Source organism: Tympanuchus pallidicinctus, unplaced genomic scaffold, assembly GCF_026119805.1.
Source record: "Tympanuchus pallidicinctus isolate F22 unplaced genomic scaffold, pur_lepc_1.0 scaffold6, whole genome shotgun sequence".
NCBI classification, from domain to species: Eukaryota; Metazoa; Chordata; class Aves; order Galliformes; family Phasianidae; genus Tympanuchus; species Tympanuchus pallidicinctus.
Window position 1 is genome coordinate 8,815,492 of NW_026294780.1, and position 19,251 is coordinate 8,834,742.

Sequence of the window (19,251 nt, forward strand, 5' to 3'; positions counted from 1 at the left end):
TGCTTCAATGCAGCAGTTAAAAGAAAATGCAGTGTGAGAGATTAGTATTTACACTTAGGCCTTTAATTCAAATCAGTGTCTTCTGGAAATGACCACTGTTAGTGGTGAAAAGGTTTGATCCTACGCTGCTGATTTGCCTCAAAAATAGACTTACCTGATGCTATGGCCATAGTTCAAGAAAACAACAATATATGTAATTTCAACGTGCCTTTGGTGTGTTCAGACAATAAAGAACAGCCTATACAACAACTGTGTAAGAACCATAATAAATGTAACTATTTTTATTTAGTCTATGCATCAATCAGTCCCTTTGAGACTCTGGATCTACCATTCTATCCAAACCTATTATGTTGCTACAGCAGCTAAAACAGGACCTCATCATTAAGAACTTTGAACCCAATCTAAGATGTTGATCTTATAGGGAAGTGAATTATGAAGAACACGGGCGCATGCCACACCCCTGGAGTCATGGCTCCTGCCATCACTGCTGCAAAGCACCCAATATTGCCTCCATTTGATGGACAAGCAGCCTTGCATATGTAACAACACATGATCTCTCCAATTACACATTTGCTTCCCTCATTTCACAGATCCAAAGACCACAGATGTTGTTAAAATGGATAGTGTTAAGTTCCATTCTTCCTCAGCAGATGGATGTCATTGTATTCTCACACTGACCCTCATGCTCCACCTCAGGGCGTGGTGCAGATAGGTTTGGGTTTGGAGTGATGCCCAAAGGTTACCCAGCTGGGGGCAGGAACACCTCCCACAGACCGGGCTGTCCGGGCCCCCATCCAAGTACCATGTTCAGTCCTGGGCCCCTAGCTACGTGAAAGATACCGAGGTCCTGAAGTGCATGCAAAGAAGGGCAATAAAGCTGTGAAGGATCTGGAGCACAAATCTCATGGTGAGCAGCTGAGGGAACTGGGATTGTTCAATCTGGAAGAGGCTCAGGGGAGACCTTATTGCTCTCTACAATGACCTGAAAGGAGGTTGTAGTGAGGTAGGGCTCAGTCTCTTCTGCCAGGTCACAGCAACTGAATGAGACATTTAACACGTTAAGTTGTGCCAGGAAGGGTTCAGGTTGGATCTTAGCAAGAATTTCTTCCCAGGCAGGTGGTGCAGTCACCATCCCTGGAGGTGTTCCAGAACCACGTGGATGTGGCACTGAGGGACGTGGTCAGTGGGCATGCTGGGGATGCTGGTCAGGCTAAATAATCTGAAAGGTTTTTTCCAACCTTAACGGCTCAACTAACGTTGTTACCAATGCCTGCACTGTGTGACCTAGCACAGGGAGCACTGCCTACATCCCAGCCCAGCAGCCTCCAGGATCCACCATCAGCTGGAGGACGGATGGATGCGGATGCAAGGGACACCTCGTGGGCAAAGGCGTTCGGGGCGGCTGCCGCCCGTGGTCAGCCACCGGCCCGGCCCTACCCCACCCCCCGCGGCACCAGCGAGCCCGCAAAGCGCCGCAAGAAACGGCGCGACTGCAGCCCTCCTACCGCCATTTTGAGAGCGGGCAGGAAAAAACCTCGGTGCGGTCTGCGGGGAAACAATGAGAGCAGCCCCTGAGCCTTCGGAGGGAGGGAATAGCGATGAAGAAGCGAGATTACCAACACTGCGGACAGCTAGAGCTTGCACAAAGCACAGAGTCACAGCAGAAATAACAACAGTAAGGAAAAATTAAAAAAAAAAAAAATAAAATAAAATCACACACGAAAAATAAAACCAAGCGCAGCTCGTAACCCCTCAGCAAAGGAAGAGGCGTGTTGCCCACACTGAAAATGGCGCCGCCCTCCTCCCCTCATTGGCTCCGCCCCTCGGGGGGGTGGCGGGGCGCGTGCATGCGCGTACCCACGCTGCGCTTCCCCCGCCTCCCGCCCCGCCTCTCTGCGCCCCTCCCATCCCCGAGCTCCTCCGCGCGCGCGCCGCGGCCCGGCCGGAGACGCGGCGGACCCGCACCGGCTGCGGCAGCGCGATGACGGCGCGGCGGGAGGCGGCGGCCGGCTCCCCCTTCCCTCAATGCGGCGGCTGGGGGGCAGCCGCGCTGCGCCTCACCCTGGCGGTGCTCCTGCACTCGGCCCGGGCCGAGAAGGAAGGTGAGCCCTTCGTTTCCCGTCTTTTCTCATCGCCGCGTCCTTCTCCTCCTCCGGCCGCGGCGGTTGCGGCTGTTAGCCGTGGGGCGGCTGAAGGAGCCCCCGGGGCCTCGCGCCGCACTCCGTGCATGTGGAGAGGGGGAGAGCCGGGGGGGTCGGCGTCGCTGACAGCGTCGGGGATGGGGCCGGGGCCGCGCTTTAAAGAGAGAGAGGAGGGGAAAAGCAAACAGAACACAACAACAAAAAAAGCGTCGAGCTGGCTGCCCCGCGGCCGGCTTCCGGCGCGGCGCCGGCCCGAGGCAAACGGGCGGCCAGAACTTGGTCGAAAGTCAAACGGGGACAGGCGGAGGAACCCCGGGGGTCGCCGTCTGGGTGCGGTGTGTCCGCGCCGTGCTGCGGGGAGGGGAAGAGCGGAGCCCCGAGCGGAACGCCGCGGCGTTGCTGAGGGTGGCTGCTTCCTGCGCTGCCGAGGTGCGGGCTCACAGAGCGCTTTGAAGCGTGGCCGTGCGGCGGGGGAGCGCGGGGCGCTGGCGGGTGGGAGGCGCGGGGCGGCTTTCCGAGCGCGGTGCTGCACTGCGGGAGGTGTGGGGAGGGTGAGGGGTGACGCGGGGGGACGGAGAGAGCGAAGTGGAGTTGGGATAAAGGAAAGGAAGGGCATGGAGCTCAGCAAGGAGATAGCGAGCGTGTCTCCATAGCAGAACTGAGGGAAGAACCGGGTTGTTAGGATGCGCGTGTCACGATAAAGGTCAGTAAGCCTTCTTTTTCCTTCTTGTGTAGTGCTCGATTTGAGTGATTGCTTACCGAATTGTTGTTACAAATACGTTGGTGTCAGCATTACGGTGATAATAAAAACAACGAATTCTGAGTCGCAGACGCTCTTGTTCATTTGGCTGTTTTCTGAGAATTCACTGTTTAGAAAGCAGTGTGAAGAAGGTTCGGCGTTTTTAGAGCGGTGGGAACATGTAAGTGTGTCTGTCTGTCTCAAGGCGCTGGAATCATTCAAATACTTCAGAACTATCTATTTTTAACTCTGACTTTGATTGCATTCCTTCACATGTACGAGTATACAAGATTTGTCAGTGATGCCATACACTGATGTGATGGGACTGATGCCCTGGAAGTTGTGACAGCTTAGGCTATGGTGTGGCTTTGTTGATTTGTAGAGGAGCTGCTGCTTTTTCTCTACAGCCTCCCTTGGCATTCCGGGGTAAACAAAGCCAATGCTAGATTCAGAGTTTGGATGGTTGTGGTTGAAATCTGTTGAGAAAGTGGAAGAATTTGCACTGATTTCCATCTGTTAATACAGTCTATTATTTAAAATGTAGACTCTTTTAGTAGCATGCTTTATTTACTAATAAATCATGGACTGGTGTTTTGTTTTTTGTTTTTTTTTTCTCCAAGTAATCTTTCATGGATTTCTTAGAATTCCTTGATGGCCTACATTTGTGGGCCACTGTTGAAAACTTGTCTTGAATGTTTTCTTCAGTGCAACGTGTGTGTGTAACTCCAGAAGGAAGGGGAAAATGGAAATAGTCCAGTGGATTTTTAAAGCAAGACTTTTCAGGTAGTGGCTTGTGAGATCCAGTCCCCGCTGATCTTAACCAAGTGCCATTCTGCAAGGTGCAGTAATTGAGCATGGAAGAGGAAGGACCAGTCTGTACAGTGGGTAGGAGCTTGAAAGGAAACGGTAGTTCATGAGAAGGAAAGGGAGAGAAGGGTGTTTCACCCTTTGTTCAGCACTTTTCTTACTAGGTTGTGACAAGTAAAACATAGGAAGACACAGTTTAAAAAAAGAAAAAGGAGGGGGGGGGGGGGGCTGGTTGAACCTAGCCAAAAACAGGAAGTAAAAAAATAGGAATATCATTTCAGTCCCTCAGATGTGGACATATGTGTTTCACTAGAGCTGCAGGAAGGAAGTTGTGGAGAGGAGGTAGAAGTGAGGCTGTGAATTGCTCCTGTCCTATTTCTGCTGTGCTCAGGTGAGGGTGACTGTATGAAGACACTCGGTGCATGCAGTACAAATTCTGGAAAAGATGCTGCAGAAGAAAAAGAAATAGGAGTGGGTGCCCAGATGGGTGACAGAAATGAGAGAAGAACAAACCAGAATATCACAAAAGAGAAAAATGAAAATGGAGAACGCTTTTCCTCCTATCTTGCATATCTGTGAAGCAAAGTATGGGGAAAGATGGAGCCAATGCACAGCAGTGTAATGCTTGTTTCATGTGTCTCAAGCATGAGCAGCAAGATGCTCTTCGTGCAGTTGTCACAAGTGAGAAGAATCATGATGCTGATGGATCTCAGATTGATGTGACTGCTTCTGGTCTCCAGTCTTAGTTAAGGAGTTTGTGGAAAATGAACAGCTTTGCCATTTGTCTAAGAATGAAAAGCAAAACTCAAATCCTTTGTGTATACAGACTGTAAATCAAACTCATGGGGGAGAAAGTGATATTCCTCTATGTGCTCTCTGTGCTAGAGAAGTACCATGTTAGAAGTACATGGGAAAAATGTGAGAGCAGAGCAAACTGTATGTAGGCTGGCCAGAAAGCTCAAACATCAATTTCAGACTAAACAGTGACGTGCTACTTCTTATTTCTTAGTCTAGCTGGGCCCTTAGTGCCTGTATATGAATGAGTAAGACTGAGTAGAAAGTTAAAGTTGTTTTGTTTGTTTTTGTCATTTGGGAAATCTGTGAACCCATAGCAAAAGAATGACAAGAAGAAAATTGCGCATTTGGTTTCAAAGAGGCTCCTGCTATTTGGGAGGAGCAAAAATATAATGTAAGAGTTTCTTTTGCAAGTATGTTTTCAGGCTTTTTGTAGAACACTCTTCCTTTCCTAGTATAATTACCACATTCTGTGTTGCCACATGGTTTGAGGACAACTTTCAGTTTTTATTTGAGTGTGCAGTTTTTGTTGTCTTGGTGGAGCGGAATGCACGGTATCCTTCTCAAGTTGGAGGAAGCCATAATAGTACTATAAACCCTGTATTCAGGGTTATGTTTTGAAGACAGATGCTTTCTATGAGTGTGCTGTTGAGCTTGAGGATTCTCTTGTGTTTGTTTCTTTGTTCCTATTCCATTTGTAACTTCCTAAAAATTATTTATCTTACACTACAGCAACTTTAAAAAATTGTGCTGCTTTTTATTTGGTCAGCTGGCTGAAGGCCTGCTGACACTATTTGTATAGCTTTTATCTATTCACCTTTCAAAATCATTACAGGTAGAGAGCCCGAGAGAGCCTGAATGTCTTTGCGAGTCCTGGGAGCTCTCTGCAACCTCAAAGTAGGTTGTAGTGAGGTGGAGGCCAGCCTCTTTTCCCAGGTAAATAGTGGTAGACAAAGAGGTGGTGGCCTGAAGTTAGGCAAGGGGACGTTCAGGTGGAATATTAGGACAAATTTTGTCTCACAAAGAGCAGTGATGCAGTGGCACAGGCTGCTCAGGGAGGTGGTGCAGCCACCATCCCTGGAGGTGTTCACAACCGTGTGGATGTGGCACTGAGGGACGTGGGCAGTGGGCATGGTGGGGGTGGGCTGAAGATTGGACTGAGTGATCTGAGAGGTCTTTTCAACCCTGGTCATTCTATGATTGACATTTGGACTAGATTTAATCTCTAGGTGTAATTTTTAAAATTTATATCTTAGTGTGGAATCTGGGAGAAAATTCAATTTTAACATTCAAGATTTGATGGTATAAATGATACATTTTTATTTTTTTAACCAAAACTTGACGTATTCTCTACTAACATCCTAGAAACTAAGATAACTACTGAGTGTAAATAGTGTAAATGGTAGCTGATGTAGTAATGAAAGATCTGAAGGCAGATTTTAAAACAGTGCACTTGGTTGCTGAGCTTTTTGTTCTGGTTTTGTCATTGTCTTATCTCAGACAAATAGCTTTTTCTTTTGCTAATATCTAAAATGGCAACCCAGGATACTTCCTGTGAGTAAAACTAAGCTAATGCTGGAAGTTGATGTGGGAGAAAGCTTACATGCTTACAATCAGGTAACAAACTCCTCCCATACACTGCTCGTTTCTCATATCCTACTGTCAGAATTAATATAAGCTTCTAGCCGCTGATATTAATACTCATGTTTTGACCCTGACACAAATCAAAATGTGATCCAGAAAGAACGACCTCGGTCAGGCTGTGAACACACAGTTTGTAATAGATGGAGTAGTAGTATGTTAAGTATGAGGAAAGCACAGTGAGGATAAAAATTGACCATACTGTCTCACTGTGTTTTTGAAACTCTAAGTATAGGAGAGTTACTCGGATTTTCTTTGCTTTCTTGAATGATAAATATTAACCACATGCTTGGATTGAAAGATCTCATGCTCATTTGCAGAATCTTTGGGCTAAATTAAATGTAAGCAAGCATTGTCATTCAGTGAACAGGAAGCTGAGACCTCATGTTCTCCATGGCTTTGTGTTATCTTGAAATAATTGTTTTTCTTCCTCTGCGTCTCTTTATCCTTTACAGGTGTCCGGTTTTATTGCTTGCATGAGGCAAGCTGAGGTGTCCTTGCCTGTGGAGATGGTTCAACTCCTGGTAGAAATTACTGTTATTTGTATGGTACCCAGCATGATGAAGCCCCTCCAGACTTTGTAGCATTCCATAGGCATTGATGAAGAAGTCCATAGGCATTGATTAGCTTAACGCTTTTGTAGTGATTTTTGTGTTTGATTGCCAGCATTGCAGTACAAGTTACTTTGAGTCATTTGTGAACACTTCTGCATTCTAAAATTGCAACTGTTTGCAATTAAGCTTGCACATTTTCTGTATATCACTTTATATCAAAACCTAGCCAGTTTAGTTCTCCTTCAATCTATGTGTACTATGACTCTGTGTGTGATCTAAGTTTACAAGGGTAAGGAGGGAAGATTTAGGCTGGATGTCGGGGAAGTTCTTTACAGAGAGAGTGGTGAGGTGCTGGAACAGGCAGCCTGGAGAGGATTGTGGATGCCCCATCCCTGGAGGTGTTCAAGGCCAGGTTGGATGGGCCCTGGGCAGCCTGGTTTAGTATTGAATGTGGAGGTCGGTGGCCCTGCATGTGGCAGGGAGTTGGAGATTGAGGTCCCTTCCAACCTGGGCCATTCTGTGATTCTGTAAAGAATCTTTCAAACTGTACACTTGGGAAATCTGCTGGGATTTGCTGGTAAATCACCATTCAGTAAATGGTGGCTGTTGCGGTTCATGCATAAACGGCAGTAAAAGTCCTGTAACTGAAACACAGCCTAGAACCAGTTTGGTTTGTTCCTGTGTTTGTGAGCTTGGCAAGAATAAAAGGCAATGGAAATGCTTTATTTCTCCTGCTAGTGACTGCTATCCAGCGTGGTGCCTCTGGCTGCTGCACATAGGAGCCTCCCTGTTTGTAGCACAACATGCAAGAGGGTCTCTTTCCCCCACCGTTTAAAAGACAGCTTTGGAAGTAAACCTGCATTCTTCATGATAATAACTGTGGGTAATTTTCATGGTAATAAGTGTGGGACTGCAATGCCTCAAACAGCCTGTTCTCACTGGGCCTGCTTCAAGCAGGAGGTTGGGCCTGATGGCCTCTGGAGTCACATCCAGCCTGCCTAGGACTGTGACTCCAGGAGGAGAGCATGCTGCATACCTGTTGCAGAAACAACTGATGCCATTCATTTGTGGTAGTCACTGAATTTTAGCTTAAACTACAACTATTTTAGAAATAATTGATAAAAATATAAATGTTAGAATACTACCATTTTTCATGACTGATGCCAAGATGCAATTTTTCTTTCATTGGGAGCGTGCCATTGAAATGGCCCTTATCTTTGTGATCGTTTGGCATTAGGGATCTAGTACGTTAATTTGGAAACAGGAGCACAAGTCAGCTTAGTTTGCTTTCTCCTGGAGTTTGCTTATCTCATATGGAGGAACAGTTCAGATATGGAGGCAGCAGTTCTTGCTACAAAATTCATGTTTTCCTTTTTGTCAACTTTGTAACTAAAATGGGGAGGGAAACCGAAGGGATGGGTGAACTGGCTTGGATAGCTTGGACTTCAGCATATTAAATGAAGTAATTTTGGAGCTGTCCCTCCAGCGTTGGATGTCATGGGAAAATCACAAAGAGCTGAAGGATTACAATCTAATATTTTCTGAAAATTAATTCTTTTTCTGCTTTTTTTTTTTTTTTTTTTTTCTTCTTCTTCAAGAGTTTCCTGCTAACTTACACTGTCTTCTAGTTAGGATTACCATAGAGGCATTTTTAATATCTTTTTTTGCCTGGGATGTGTAAAGTAGAGACTCGTCAGGGAGCAACTTGTGTTTTATGGTAAACACTGAACTGGTTTTAAGGATCCCTGCATGAAGTGGGAAGTAGGGGAAATGAAACTATGTAACTGTTCCTTCTGTCTAGCTGTATGAAGTTACAAATTGAATATATAGATCTGTTGGACTGTACATATTTGGTGTCATAGAATGTGGATGGGCTTTTAAAAGGTTGTTCAATCTGTCAAACCAAGCCCCTACCTTCATTTTGGTATACTTTCAAGTCATTTAAGTCAGGAAGTACAGCTAACAGAGATGCTACACAGAATAAGTCATTTTTTGAGCAAGTGAGGATGGGGGCAAAGTTGTAGCCAAGCATGATTCTTATGTATACATTTGGCAAATAAGCAAACAACTAATTGGATAAAGAACTCACATAGTTGTGGTCAGCAGTTCAGTGTCCAGATGGAGATAAGTGACAAATGGTGTTCCTGAGGGATTGGTATTGGGGCTGGTATTATATCACGTCTTTTATGCTGAAATGGGCGATGGGATTGCATGAAGCTTGGTGCGATACCAAGCTGAGTGGTGCAGTTGACATGCTGAAGGGAAGGGTTGCCGTTCAGAGGGACCTTGACAGGTGTGAGAGGTGGACCCATGCAAATCTCATGATGCTCAACAAGTGCAGGAGAGTAGGTTTAGACTAGATATTAGTAAGAACTTCTTCATCAGGAGAGTAGTGACGCAGTGGAACAGGTTGGACGAAGAATGTAGATGCCCCATCCTTAGAGGTGCTCAAGACCAGGTTGGATGGGGCCTGGGCAATCTTGTCGACATCAGAAGGGTTGGGATTAGGTGTTCATTAAGGTCCCTTCCAGCCCAACCCATTCTGTGGTTTTATGATTTAAATAATTTCAAACACTTCTGCTTAAGTTCCTCATGTGCACACTGTTCATCAGCTTTTTGTTTTACATCCATAGAATGGATCCTTGCTGAGGAGGGTGGTGAAGGGGAGAAAAAAAAAAAAAAGGCTGAGAAAAGTTGTCAAAAAAAAGGTATGTTAGCTTTTAGAAGCTGAAACAGTTCTCTACAGGCATGTTTTGTTGGAAACATCTCAAGATAGTTTCTTCCTCAGAATGAAATTGGATTGATTCAGCACAGTCTGATATGAATGGCTTATATAATTTTTTTTTTTAGTAGATAAGCTGTGGACTGAAAATTCTGGCTCAGACTGAAGGTAATAGAAGATACTGAATAATGTTTGGATAAAGTAAAGAAATTGGCTGTCTTTTGTGGCAGCTGCTTCCTATAGGGGAGTTTTGGGTCCCTCCATTTGAGATATTGGTATGGTATGTTTAGTGAATTCAAAAGCTGGTTGTCTGAAGCTTGTGAGCATATATGAAGTCATCCTGCAATAAAGAAAGAATTAATGAATCAAGTGGTTTGCAGCACAATAGTTTTCAAATAACTATAGATGGAATCTGTAGATATTGGTTTAAAAAAAAAAAAGCATCCAAGCAATTTGATAACTGCAGGTGTTTGGTTTGGGCTTGTTCTCTGCAGTGGTTTATGCTCTGCCTTGGAGGGTGGTTGCAAGGAGTTCCAAGGGATCTGTCTTGCTTAATATCTTTGTCATTTGATCTGGAGGTGGAAGTGTACTGAATCTGGGGAGCAGTCAGTCTGCTTCAGGGCAGGGCTGCATTGCAGAGGGAACTAAACAGGATGGGGAAATGAGCTGAACAGGGCCATCATGGAATTCATCAAGGACAAATGGAAAGTCCTTCGTCTGGGACAGAATAACCGTGTGCAGAGGGTACAAGCTGGAAGCGCTAAACGTGAATCAGCAGTGTACTCTGGCAACATACAGGAATGTAGTCACGAGATGGAACTGTGATTATGCCCATTTACTCAGCATTTAGTAGACCATGCCTAAAACATCGCATCAAGTTTTGCTGCTCTCTGGAAGGCTGAGAAAATGATGCATGAACTGCATGGGACCTGAGGCTCCATGGGATAATAAGTCTTCAGAGGATCGGGGCAGCCTGTTGATATCTAAGCAGAGAAGTGCCAAGGAAACGGAACCAGACTCTTGAGATGCGTGACAGGAAGGGATAGTGGTTGTAAATTGAAATACAATTTGTTATGTTTGGAATGGGCTGGCGTGTAATGACCCAAGAAAGAAAGGTACTCAGACTCTGTAAAATACAATTGAAAGTGGTATTTATTAGAAGTAACATTATAAAGATAGAATAGTGTAGATAATCTCACACTGCTTCAGATTCTGGAAACCCTGAGTTAATGCTGCATCAAACAGGCTTTCAGTTCATATGGGACTTACTGTGCAGGCCCAGTCCATAGAAAAGGTTATTCCTTTTGAGCTATTGTAGGATTTCCTTTCGAGAAAGCAACTCTATTCATAATTCCTACTGCGACTCCATTTGTAATTTCTACCGTCAAACAAAGGATGCTCACATGAGGACCTGTTGTTACAGTCCAGATAAAGGCAAGGACCACACATAATTTCCTGAGCCAAGCGGGAGTTGCTGCAGGTTCCTGTTGCACTAATCTGGCTGAAGTTGTCCTGCAGCCAGGGGTACGTGCAGCACAGGCTTTCAACTTCTCAGGTTAGCTCTAATTGCTATGTGAATTGTTGACTTCTCAGTGTGTGATGATCTAGACCACTATGATGTTCTGGCTTGCCTAAGGAGAACATATTTCACTGTCTATTCTTACAGTGGAACAAACTTCCCTACAGAGGCTGGGGAATCTCTGACCTTGGAGGTTTTGAAGACCAAGCTAAACAAAAGCCTAAGCAATGTGGTCGAAATTCAGTATTTGCTGTTCTTTCAACTGGAGGTTAACATAGAATGCTATCTTAAGGTCCTCTCCAGCCTCATATCTTCTCTCTGGATTTTCCTCATAACTTTAAAAACTTGGTTGGAAGTCATGCATGCAGTCATGCAATATCCTGAGTTGGAAGGGGCCCACAAGAATTACTGAGTCTGGCTCCTGATTCCACACAGTACCACTCAAAATCCAAACCGTATGTCTGAGAGTATTGTCCAAACACTCCTTGAACTCCAGCACTCAGGCCGTGCCCACAGCCCTGGGCATCCTGTTCCATGCCCACCGCCCTCAGGTGCAGACCTTTTCCCTGACCCCCAGCTACCCCTCCCCTGACAGCTCCATGATGTTCCCTTGGGCCCTGTCACCAGTCTGATAACTTTGTCACAACTGATAGGAATGTCTGTAAGGCAACAGAAATCTGGGTGCTGGTAAAATCAATGCTATAGCAGTAGTAATTTGTGTATGATTTAGGTAGAAATGGAGCTGTAATTAGATCCAGAATGCTTCCCATGTCACTCTATCACTGAAATAAGTTGATCAAGATTAAAAAAAAAATAAAAAAGACCTTTTTGCCCATTACTTGTTTCAGCATTTGTTCATAATATAGGCTTTATTTGTTCCCTAGTTCTCTTTCTTGTATCACATCTTTAATGTGAAGGGCCCTATAGCCTTTAAGTTTCCCATCTTTGCCAGCTGCTCCTAATATGACAATAAATTGGATTGTGGTTGACATGTTAATATACAAGATGTGTTAAGTAATTCTTAACAAATGTTGTAATTAATGGTGAGCTTATGTATGTGAGGAAATATTGAGAAGCCTGAATATTGGATGTTACAAGTTTGGCAGTTCCATTCTTGCAGGAGGGAAGTAATGGTTCCTTACTGGAATCCCGTTTCCTTCTCACATGTTTGCTTTGGTGTTCTGAGTCAGTGTGTAATCTCAGACACAGAGGCAGACTACAGGTACCAGAAATTACCATGATCTAGTGACTCCTTTGCCCCCAGCTCCCTCTTTGCTTAATTCTGTGAGAGGTGGGAGAAAGCACTCAGACTCTTGATCCTAAATGTAAGGGTTGGAGGGAGGGTGTACATGTGGAAATTCTGTATTATGGTATAGCTGCTTTTATGTTATCATACAGTAATAAGGAGGAACCTGGAAAGAGGTAGTGGCCTCGGGTTGCACAGGTTAGATATTGGGGGAAAAAATTCTTTGAAGGAGCAATGAGGCAGTGGCACAAACTGCCTAGGGAGGTGGTGCAGTCACTGTCCTTGGAGGTGTTCAGAGTGGCGCTGAGGGACACGATGGGGATGGGTTGATGGTTGGTCTCAATAATCTTAGAGGTCTTTTCCAACCTTAGAGATTCTATGATTCTATACAGCTTGTCGGTTCCTTTTTAGATAGCTTAACCTGATCATGACCTGCCCAGATAGCTTTGGTGAGATGTTATCTTCCAAACTAATGAAATGATAAATAAATTGCTTGGTTTGGGGAATAACTGGTTACATCTAGTGCTGAAAGAGAGGTCTTTTTTATTGACAGAGATGGGATCTTCAGAGGTGAAGTTACACTGCTCTGTGGTACTACTGAATGTTGTTGTCTGATGGAGAAAAGCCTGAAACAAAATCCCGTTTTATCAAGGAAAATTTGATCAGAGTTCTGGTACTTGATGAGTCCCATGAGTCCTTCCTTTGATTAAACTGAATTTCTCTAGGGAAGGAGACATGAAAATAGAATACTAAAAAATGAAATACATTTAGCATGATTTATTTATTTGGCATGATACAAAGCGTGACTTCGGTTATACTTTTAAAGTACCTACATCAGGGGAAAGATTCCATTACGGAAGGATCGTTAATCTAGCATAGTTAGCTTGAGACTAGTTGCTCGAGACATCAAAGTAGGAAAAAAAGAGAGATTTTTTGAGTGAAGATAACTCACTGTTATCTTAGTTAAGGGGCACTCTAGTGATGTGGGGAATTCTGTGGTATTTGCCATCTTTGAAGTAGAATTAGATGTCTCTTCAGAATACATCATGTAACTAAGCCTAGGGCTTTGCGATTGTTGGCTGCAGTTGTGATCTGTGTTACATGGGGTGTCAGCTGAGATCATCATAGCAGTTTCTGAAAGATTTTGGGCAGAAGAGATTGATTATTTTCTCCTGAGGGGTAACTGCTTCCCATGTTTTTCTCATTAACAGTTTGGGATTCATTTTTTTCCCCAACATCGGAGTTTCATTTCGCTTCATGCTTCTTCTCTGTGTTTTATCTTCTCACAGAACTTGTTGCAGCTGTTCTTCTCCACCCAGCTTTTTTTTCTTTTTCTGGCTTTATCAGACACTGCAGCCAGCTTTCCTCTGGGTCTGTGTTCCCACACTGCAAGTCAACAAAATGCTTTGCTACACAATCACTAGGTTCTGTCAGTGCTACCTCATTAGCACTACAGGTCTAACATTAAGGCTTTTGCTACATTTTCTTGAACTTTGATTGTTGTATTTATAGGCTTTGCATAGTGGCTGATTAAGCTTTATCTTGCTGCTCTTTTCCTTGTCCTCCAGGCTTAATAGCTGTTTCCAGTGGTCACTTGAGTAGCGGTTGCCTCATGAGCACAAATAGGGTGGAGATATTGCGCTCTTCCCACACAGGGATTTTTCCCTCCAGTTGTAGTTTACTCTTAAAGAAGTTGAAAGTCTTACTGAGCAAAAAGTAGCTTAATAATTTCCAAGTTCTGGAGTTGTTCTATGAATGTATGCAGTTCCACCCTGATAAGTGATTAGGTGGAAAAAAGCTTGGGGGGGTGAGAAGAGGAGAGCAGAGCTGTGGCACTCAGTAGGCCGTTGTGCAGTGCTATTGCTTGAGGTTAGAGATACAGAGCAAAGCTGTAGCTTTTTGCTGGTTGTATTCCCATCTCCAGCTGGCGCTCAGATATTGGTGTTTGTATGCTATCTGCATTATTATTTTTTTAACTATGAGAATCTCATCCTCCTGTTCTACAGAATAAAGAACAAATCTTGTTCACTGTACAGGTTTATTAAGGTCGTTAATCAACCTGGATGCATCTCCTATCCAGGTCTTTGCACTGCGTTGACACAATCCATTTTTGAGTTTTGTAGGCCTGTTCAATAGTGGCTCATTTCATACAAGTGCTTGTTAGAAAGATGATGGAAAGGGCAAACAGTTACTGTCAGTTAATATTGAATGTTTTTCTATGTTTAAAGGGTTAGAATTACAGTAGGTCCAAATTCTCTGTGTACCCATCAGTTTGTGGTGCTATATGGGCAGTAAAATTAATTGCTACAGTTAGAAGTTTCTGCCTAAAATTTGAGAATTAAATTAAGTTAGATAATGTGATAAAAATTAAGGACAGCTTGCCACTTTTCCCATTTTCCACTGTAGGGCAAGATTATCTTGCTTTTGAGGCTAGTTACAATTAAGGTGTCCGTGCAAGCTTGATGCAACAAGTCTGTAGAAGTATGATCTAATTGAGGGTGTTGAAATTATAAAACATTCAAAATCACCGTCATAAGAAAGAATAAGAAGCCATAATCAATTTGTGTGGCCCACAGCCAGAAAAAAAAGTTATTTTCAAACACTGGGTTTCTACTTCACTTTCTTACTTCCTTTTCTCCTTTATTTATTTATTTATTTATTTATTAAAGTAAGGGAGAAGTTTCCATGAGTGTCAGAAGCGTTGTTCTCTTCAGGTTAAAAATAATGTAAGCTAAAGCTAATAATGTAAGCTAATGTTTTTTGAGATGAGAGAATAACTTTTCTTTATTCCATGTGTTCTCAAACGCCTATGAGATCTTGATTGGAAAAAAAGCAGAGTGGGACATTATTTTTCAAGCAGCATTTTGGAACCAGCAGTGAAGTATTTGGGGGATTAAAAAAAAAATAAAAAATTACTCATGTTTAAAAGTAAAGCACCAAACTGAAGCAAATGTTTTTAATAGGCATTTTAAAGCACCCTTTGATGTAACGCTTGGGTTTTATTATATTTCTTGTGATTATCTGAAATTGAATGCTATGGTGAATGGAGAGAATAACCTTTTAAAAACTTTTTTACAGAAAAGTCAGGTTAAAATAATTAATTGCTATAGCTGAATTGGATAAAGGGGGAGTTCTGTAAGGTAGAATTATTGGCTGAGTATAGAATAAGCATCTGAGGAAGGTACATGAGTACCCCATGATTCATAGAATCATACAATATCCTGTATTGGAAAGGACCCACAAGGATCAAATCTGTATTCTGGCTCCACACTGGACCACCCCAAATGCAAACCCTTGGTCTGAATGTCCCATGTTTCTTTCAGATGGGTAAAAGCAGCCTGTTAGGCATAGTATATGGCTTTCAGTTAGCTTCCCCCCCCCCCTAAGATATGATTCTATAGTTCTGTTGCAAGGATTTAGCTATTAGACAACAGCTCTAGTCAGTGCAAGCTCCCACTTTGTTTTTTAAAAGAAACCTTTGAAGGTTGCATCGTCCCTAAAAAGTGAGACAAATGTGGCAGTCGAATGTGTGAACTGTGTTCAGGAGGGACAAGCACTTTCTTCCTTTCCCAAACTAAGCTGCAGCTTCATTGTCTGTGATGTGTATTAGAGTTAGTTACACAGTTACAACCGTGTTGTCACTTTCTGATTTGTGGCTGATATTTAAAACTGGATTGACAACCAAGTTACTAAGAGCATGCATCTGTCTTAACTAAAGGGGAAAGAGATAAGTGGATGAATGTAATGTGATAGCTATCTTTCCTAGGAAGGGGCTTTGTTGTATAAAGAAAGCCAGCCTGCAGCTTATCCTGTATCTAAAGTCAGAAAAGAGACACAAACAAATTAGCAGAAGATTACACCCAACTAAGTCTGTATGTATAGATCCAAATTTGTGCTGTCGCGTGCAATAGAATTCAAATTATTTGCCCCTCACCCCTGCAGAATAGTCACACATTGGGATATTGCAGTCTAAGTGATCTGCTGGCTCTGCTTGTTTTGCTTTAAATTGGGCATAGACTTGTGCCTGATATTGGAGTATGTGTTGTCTAAAGCTATAGAAATTAATGCTTTTAATCAGTACCAAATAGTGCCCTTATTGAGTATTGGTTCTTTGTTTTATTTAGCTTAATGTGTTGCTTATGCTTTCATATGATGAACTGGAGTGCATTATCTAGAAATGTTTTCGATTTCAGCTAACGTGTCAACAGTAAATAAAAATTTAGCAAGCTGCCTTTTTAAAGGAATGGTAATTAAGGTTGTTAATGAAGACTGAATGTATTGCTATGTAAAAAGAGTTCAAAGTGATTCCAACACTGATGATCCTGTGATTGGTGTGATGTTCTTTACTACTTTGTATATATTCACTGTCTTGGCTCTGATGGCTCTTCCTGAGGTCTGTTGGGAAAAGTATCCATTTCTCTTCCTTATGGACAACTTGAAACAAAGGAATTGGCTCTGGAACTGCAAGAGGATTTAGCTGGAAAGGAAGTGTGCTGACTGGCAGTTCTGTCTCTGAGCTGCTTGCCTGACTGATGTTCACTGGCTCATGAGAGAATGATCCCTCACTTTTGCAGAGAACCTGCTGGGATGTGGGCAGAAGTTCAGGCTGGTATGTACTGACTTTTCCATCTGGGAGTGGCGGCTTTTTTTTAACCAGCTTTTATTTTTTTGAGTTCTGAACTGAGGTGTGTTTCTGGAGGCTCACCAGGCTTTTATAATCATGTGGCCAATAAAAATGGCTGTAGAATGCTGTTGCTTTTTACCGTGTACTTTTCCTTTCATAATAATGTTTTGTTATTGTATACCCAACTGCCTGGATTTCATATGCTGCTTGTTTTTCCATTGCTTGGGACAATTGAAATGGTGTGATTGTGCATTAGCAGTTAATTCCCAGTCAGAGCTTTGAAACTGACTTGTCCAGTTCTAGTTGTGCTGTTTAACTGGTGGTAATACAAATGCTGTAATTACAGTTACGTAGACAGGAGTGCATGACACTTAGCACACTGTAATTATTGGCTCATGTGGTTATAGTTCATTTGAAATGAGCTTAGTCATTAAGACAAAGGGCTAAAACTGGACTTCTGAAAACAAGACAAAATTCTAGTGTAAGTTAGGAGAGATTTATGTAATCTCATCCTACTGTAAGGAGTTTGGGCAGTGTTTCCAGAACTGGGAGAAAATTCACAGGTACCAGGTTCTAGAAATATAGTTCCTAAGAGGTCAGAAAATGGGTTAAGAGAAGAATTAAGTCTATATGCCATATAGGATATAGGAATTCCTTCCTATTGGAACAAAGTAGTTGTCAGTGTCCAAATGAAAGGAAAAAATTTGCAAGGCCACCTTAAAAAATCAGATCTCAGTCAGGAGCTGGCCTCATAACCTCTGAACCATGGAGAATGTTTTTTATCGTTACGTGCGCAGAGCCTTGGCATATTCAGCGCTCTTGCATTACATGCAAATTTATTCTCCTGCGTGCAGTTCAGGCCTGTCTAAAGATTGATGGTGACTTTGGTACGATGTTCCATATTACTTTGGAGAACTGTGGGATTTAAAGTTTCTTTTGTTACTTGATGCTTGATAGGCTTGTGCTTTTCTTATTTAAAGCTGAAATACGAAATGCACAAAGCAGAAACAATTAAAATATGTGTCTTTGAGGAAAACGTGTCTGCTGATTACTTGTATATTAACTTGTGAGAAGATGGCATCTGAGCTTTGAAGAACTTTAATTTGCTATCTGTTTTGGCTTAGGTGATGTTTCCTATTCTCTTACTCCAGGTATTTGTGTAGCCTCAAAAGCTGTTAATTGTTGAAAAGAGCAAAATGTGGAAATCTACTGGTAATAAAGCACGTGCAATGCAGATGTTTAATGTTAAAGAAAGCTGTGGTTTGGAGTGGGGGGAGGGGTAATGAATTTTGTTCTCTTTTTTTTTTTTATTTTTAATTTTTTACGGAGTTATGGAAGACTTAAAAATGCTCTGCATTTAAAGGTAGTACAGTGAAAGCAGAAAATAAAACCCAGTATTTTTAGCATTTGCTGTTGCTTATATCACTTCCGTCAGTACTGACATACTGTTAGAAAAGAAGAAAACAGAATATGCAGACTGCAAGCTGAAAAAATTTAACCCTGCGATCATGTAATATCCTAGTAGTGAGAGTGACTGATACTGTAGGGAATTTGCATGAATCTGGCAAACTGGCTTCTTGGGGGTGTGTGGAAAGATAAAGGCTGTCTGTTGGGAAACATCTGCATCCAACTAGAAGATGATACATTGGGAAGGAAAAGAGAAGACAGTGATTCTTCTGGCCTTGAAATCCATGGATTTGAATCTTCATCCTTTTCCTCTGTGGACCTTAAACATGTTAGTAACACTTAAAGTTTGACTAATAACTATTATAAGCAGGCTTCAGGGCTTCAGTTGCCTGCAGGCTCAGGAAGAAATAATTTTCCTGATGCGTAATTTGGCTTCTTGGCTGCTGATTTGTGCAGTGGTCGATCATGCTGGGACAGCTGAAATGCTTCCTACCCCAAATGTTATGTTGTGCCAATGTCAGAGCAGCTGCCAGGCAAGTGGCAGGGGTGAGAGAAGTGGCACAGCCAGCAGTTCTTTGGCTGCTGTGGATTATCATTCCAGAGTATGGAAGTACATTTGCTGATGTGTTAGAGACTGGCTGCAGTATTAGGTTGATCATGGAGTGTAATGGCATCGGGGCAGGCTTTGAGAAGGAGCTGCTCCAGAAGAAATTGTCAGGGACTTTGCAGAAGCGGTCATCTTCCTCCGTAGCATGGGGGGAATGGTTCACCAAGTAAAGCATGCCCAAGTGATCTCACACTTAATTGCTTTTGGCATTGGTAATAACTTCCACTGGTGACATACATGACTTGTATAGAAAGACAGAGAAGGCTATTTTTGGGCTTACACTGCAGAAGCTTGTGAACTTGCTTAGCTTAGGTACTGCAAGTGCAAATAGTGAGCAACTGCTTCTAATTCTGGAATGGGTGAATGCTGAGAAGGAAGCAGTGCCTGCGTTTCACTTTGAAGGAACCTTTGTCCTTTCTCTGGGCTGCATCAGGCAGTTTGAGAGCTAC

At 42.9% G+C, this 19,251-nt stretch overlaps 1 protein-coding gene across 1 annotated transcript in view; it reads left to right on the forward strand.

The window, feature by feature from the left end:
• The first annotated feature begins 1,938 nt into the window (after window positions 1-1,938).
• The window catches only part of TMEM131 (transmembrane protein 131), a 92,420-nt gene continuing 75,107 nt past the window's right edge, over window positions 1,939-19,251 (forward strand). The window contains exon 1 of the mRNA XM_052705673.1: window positions 1,939-2,102. Within this exon, the coding sequence (XP_052561633.1) occupies window positions 1,982-2,102 (121 nt within the window). The 5' untranslated portion in view covers window positions 1,939-1,981. The remainder of the gene's footprint in view (window positions 2,103-19,251) is intronic.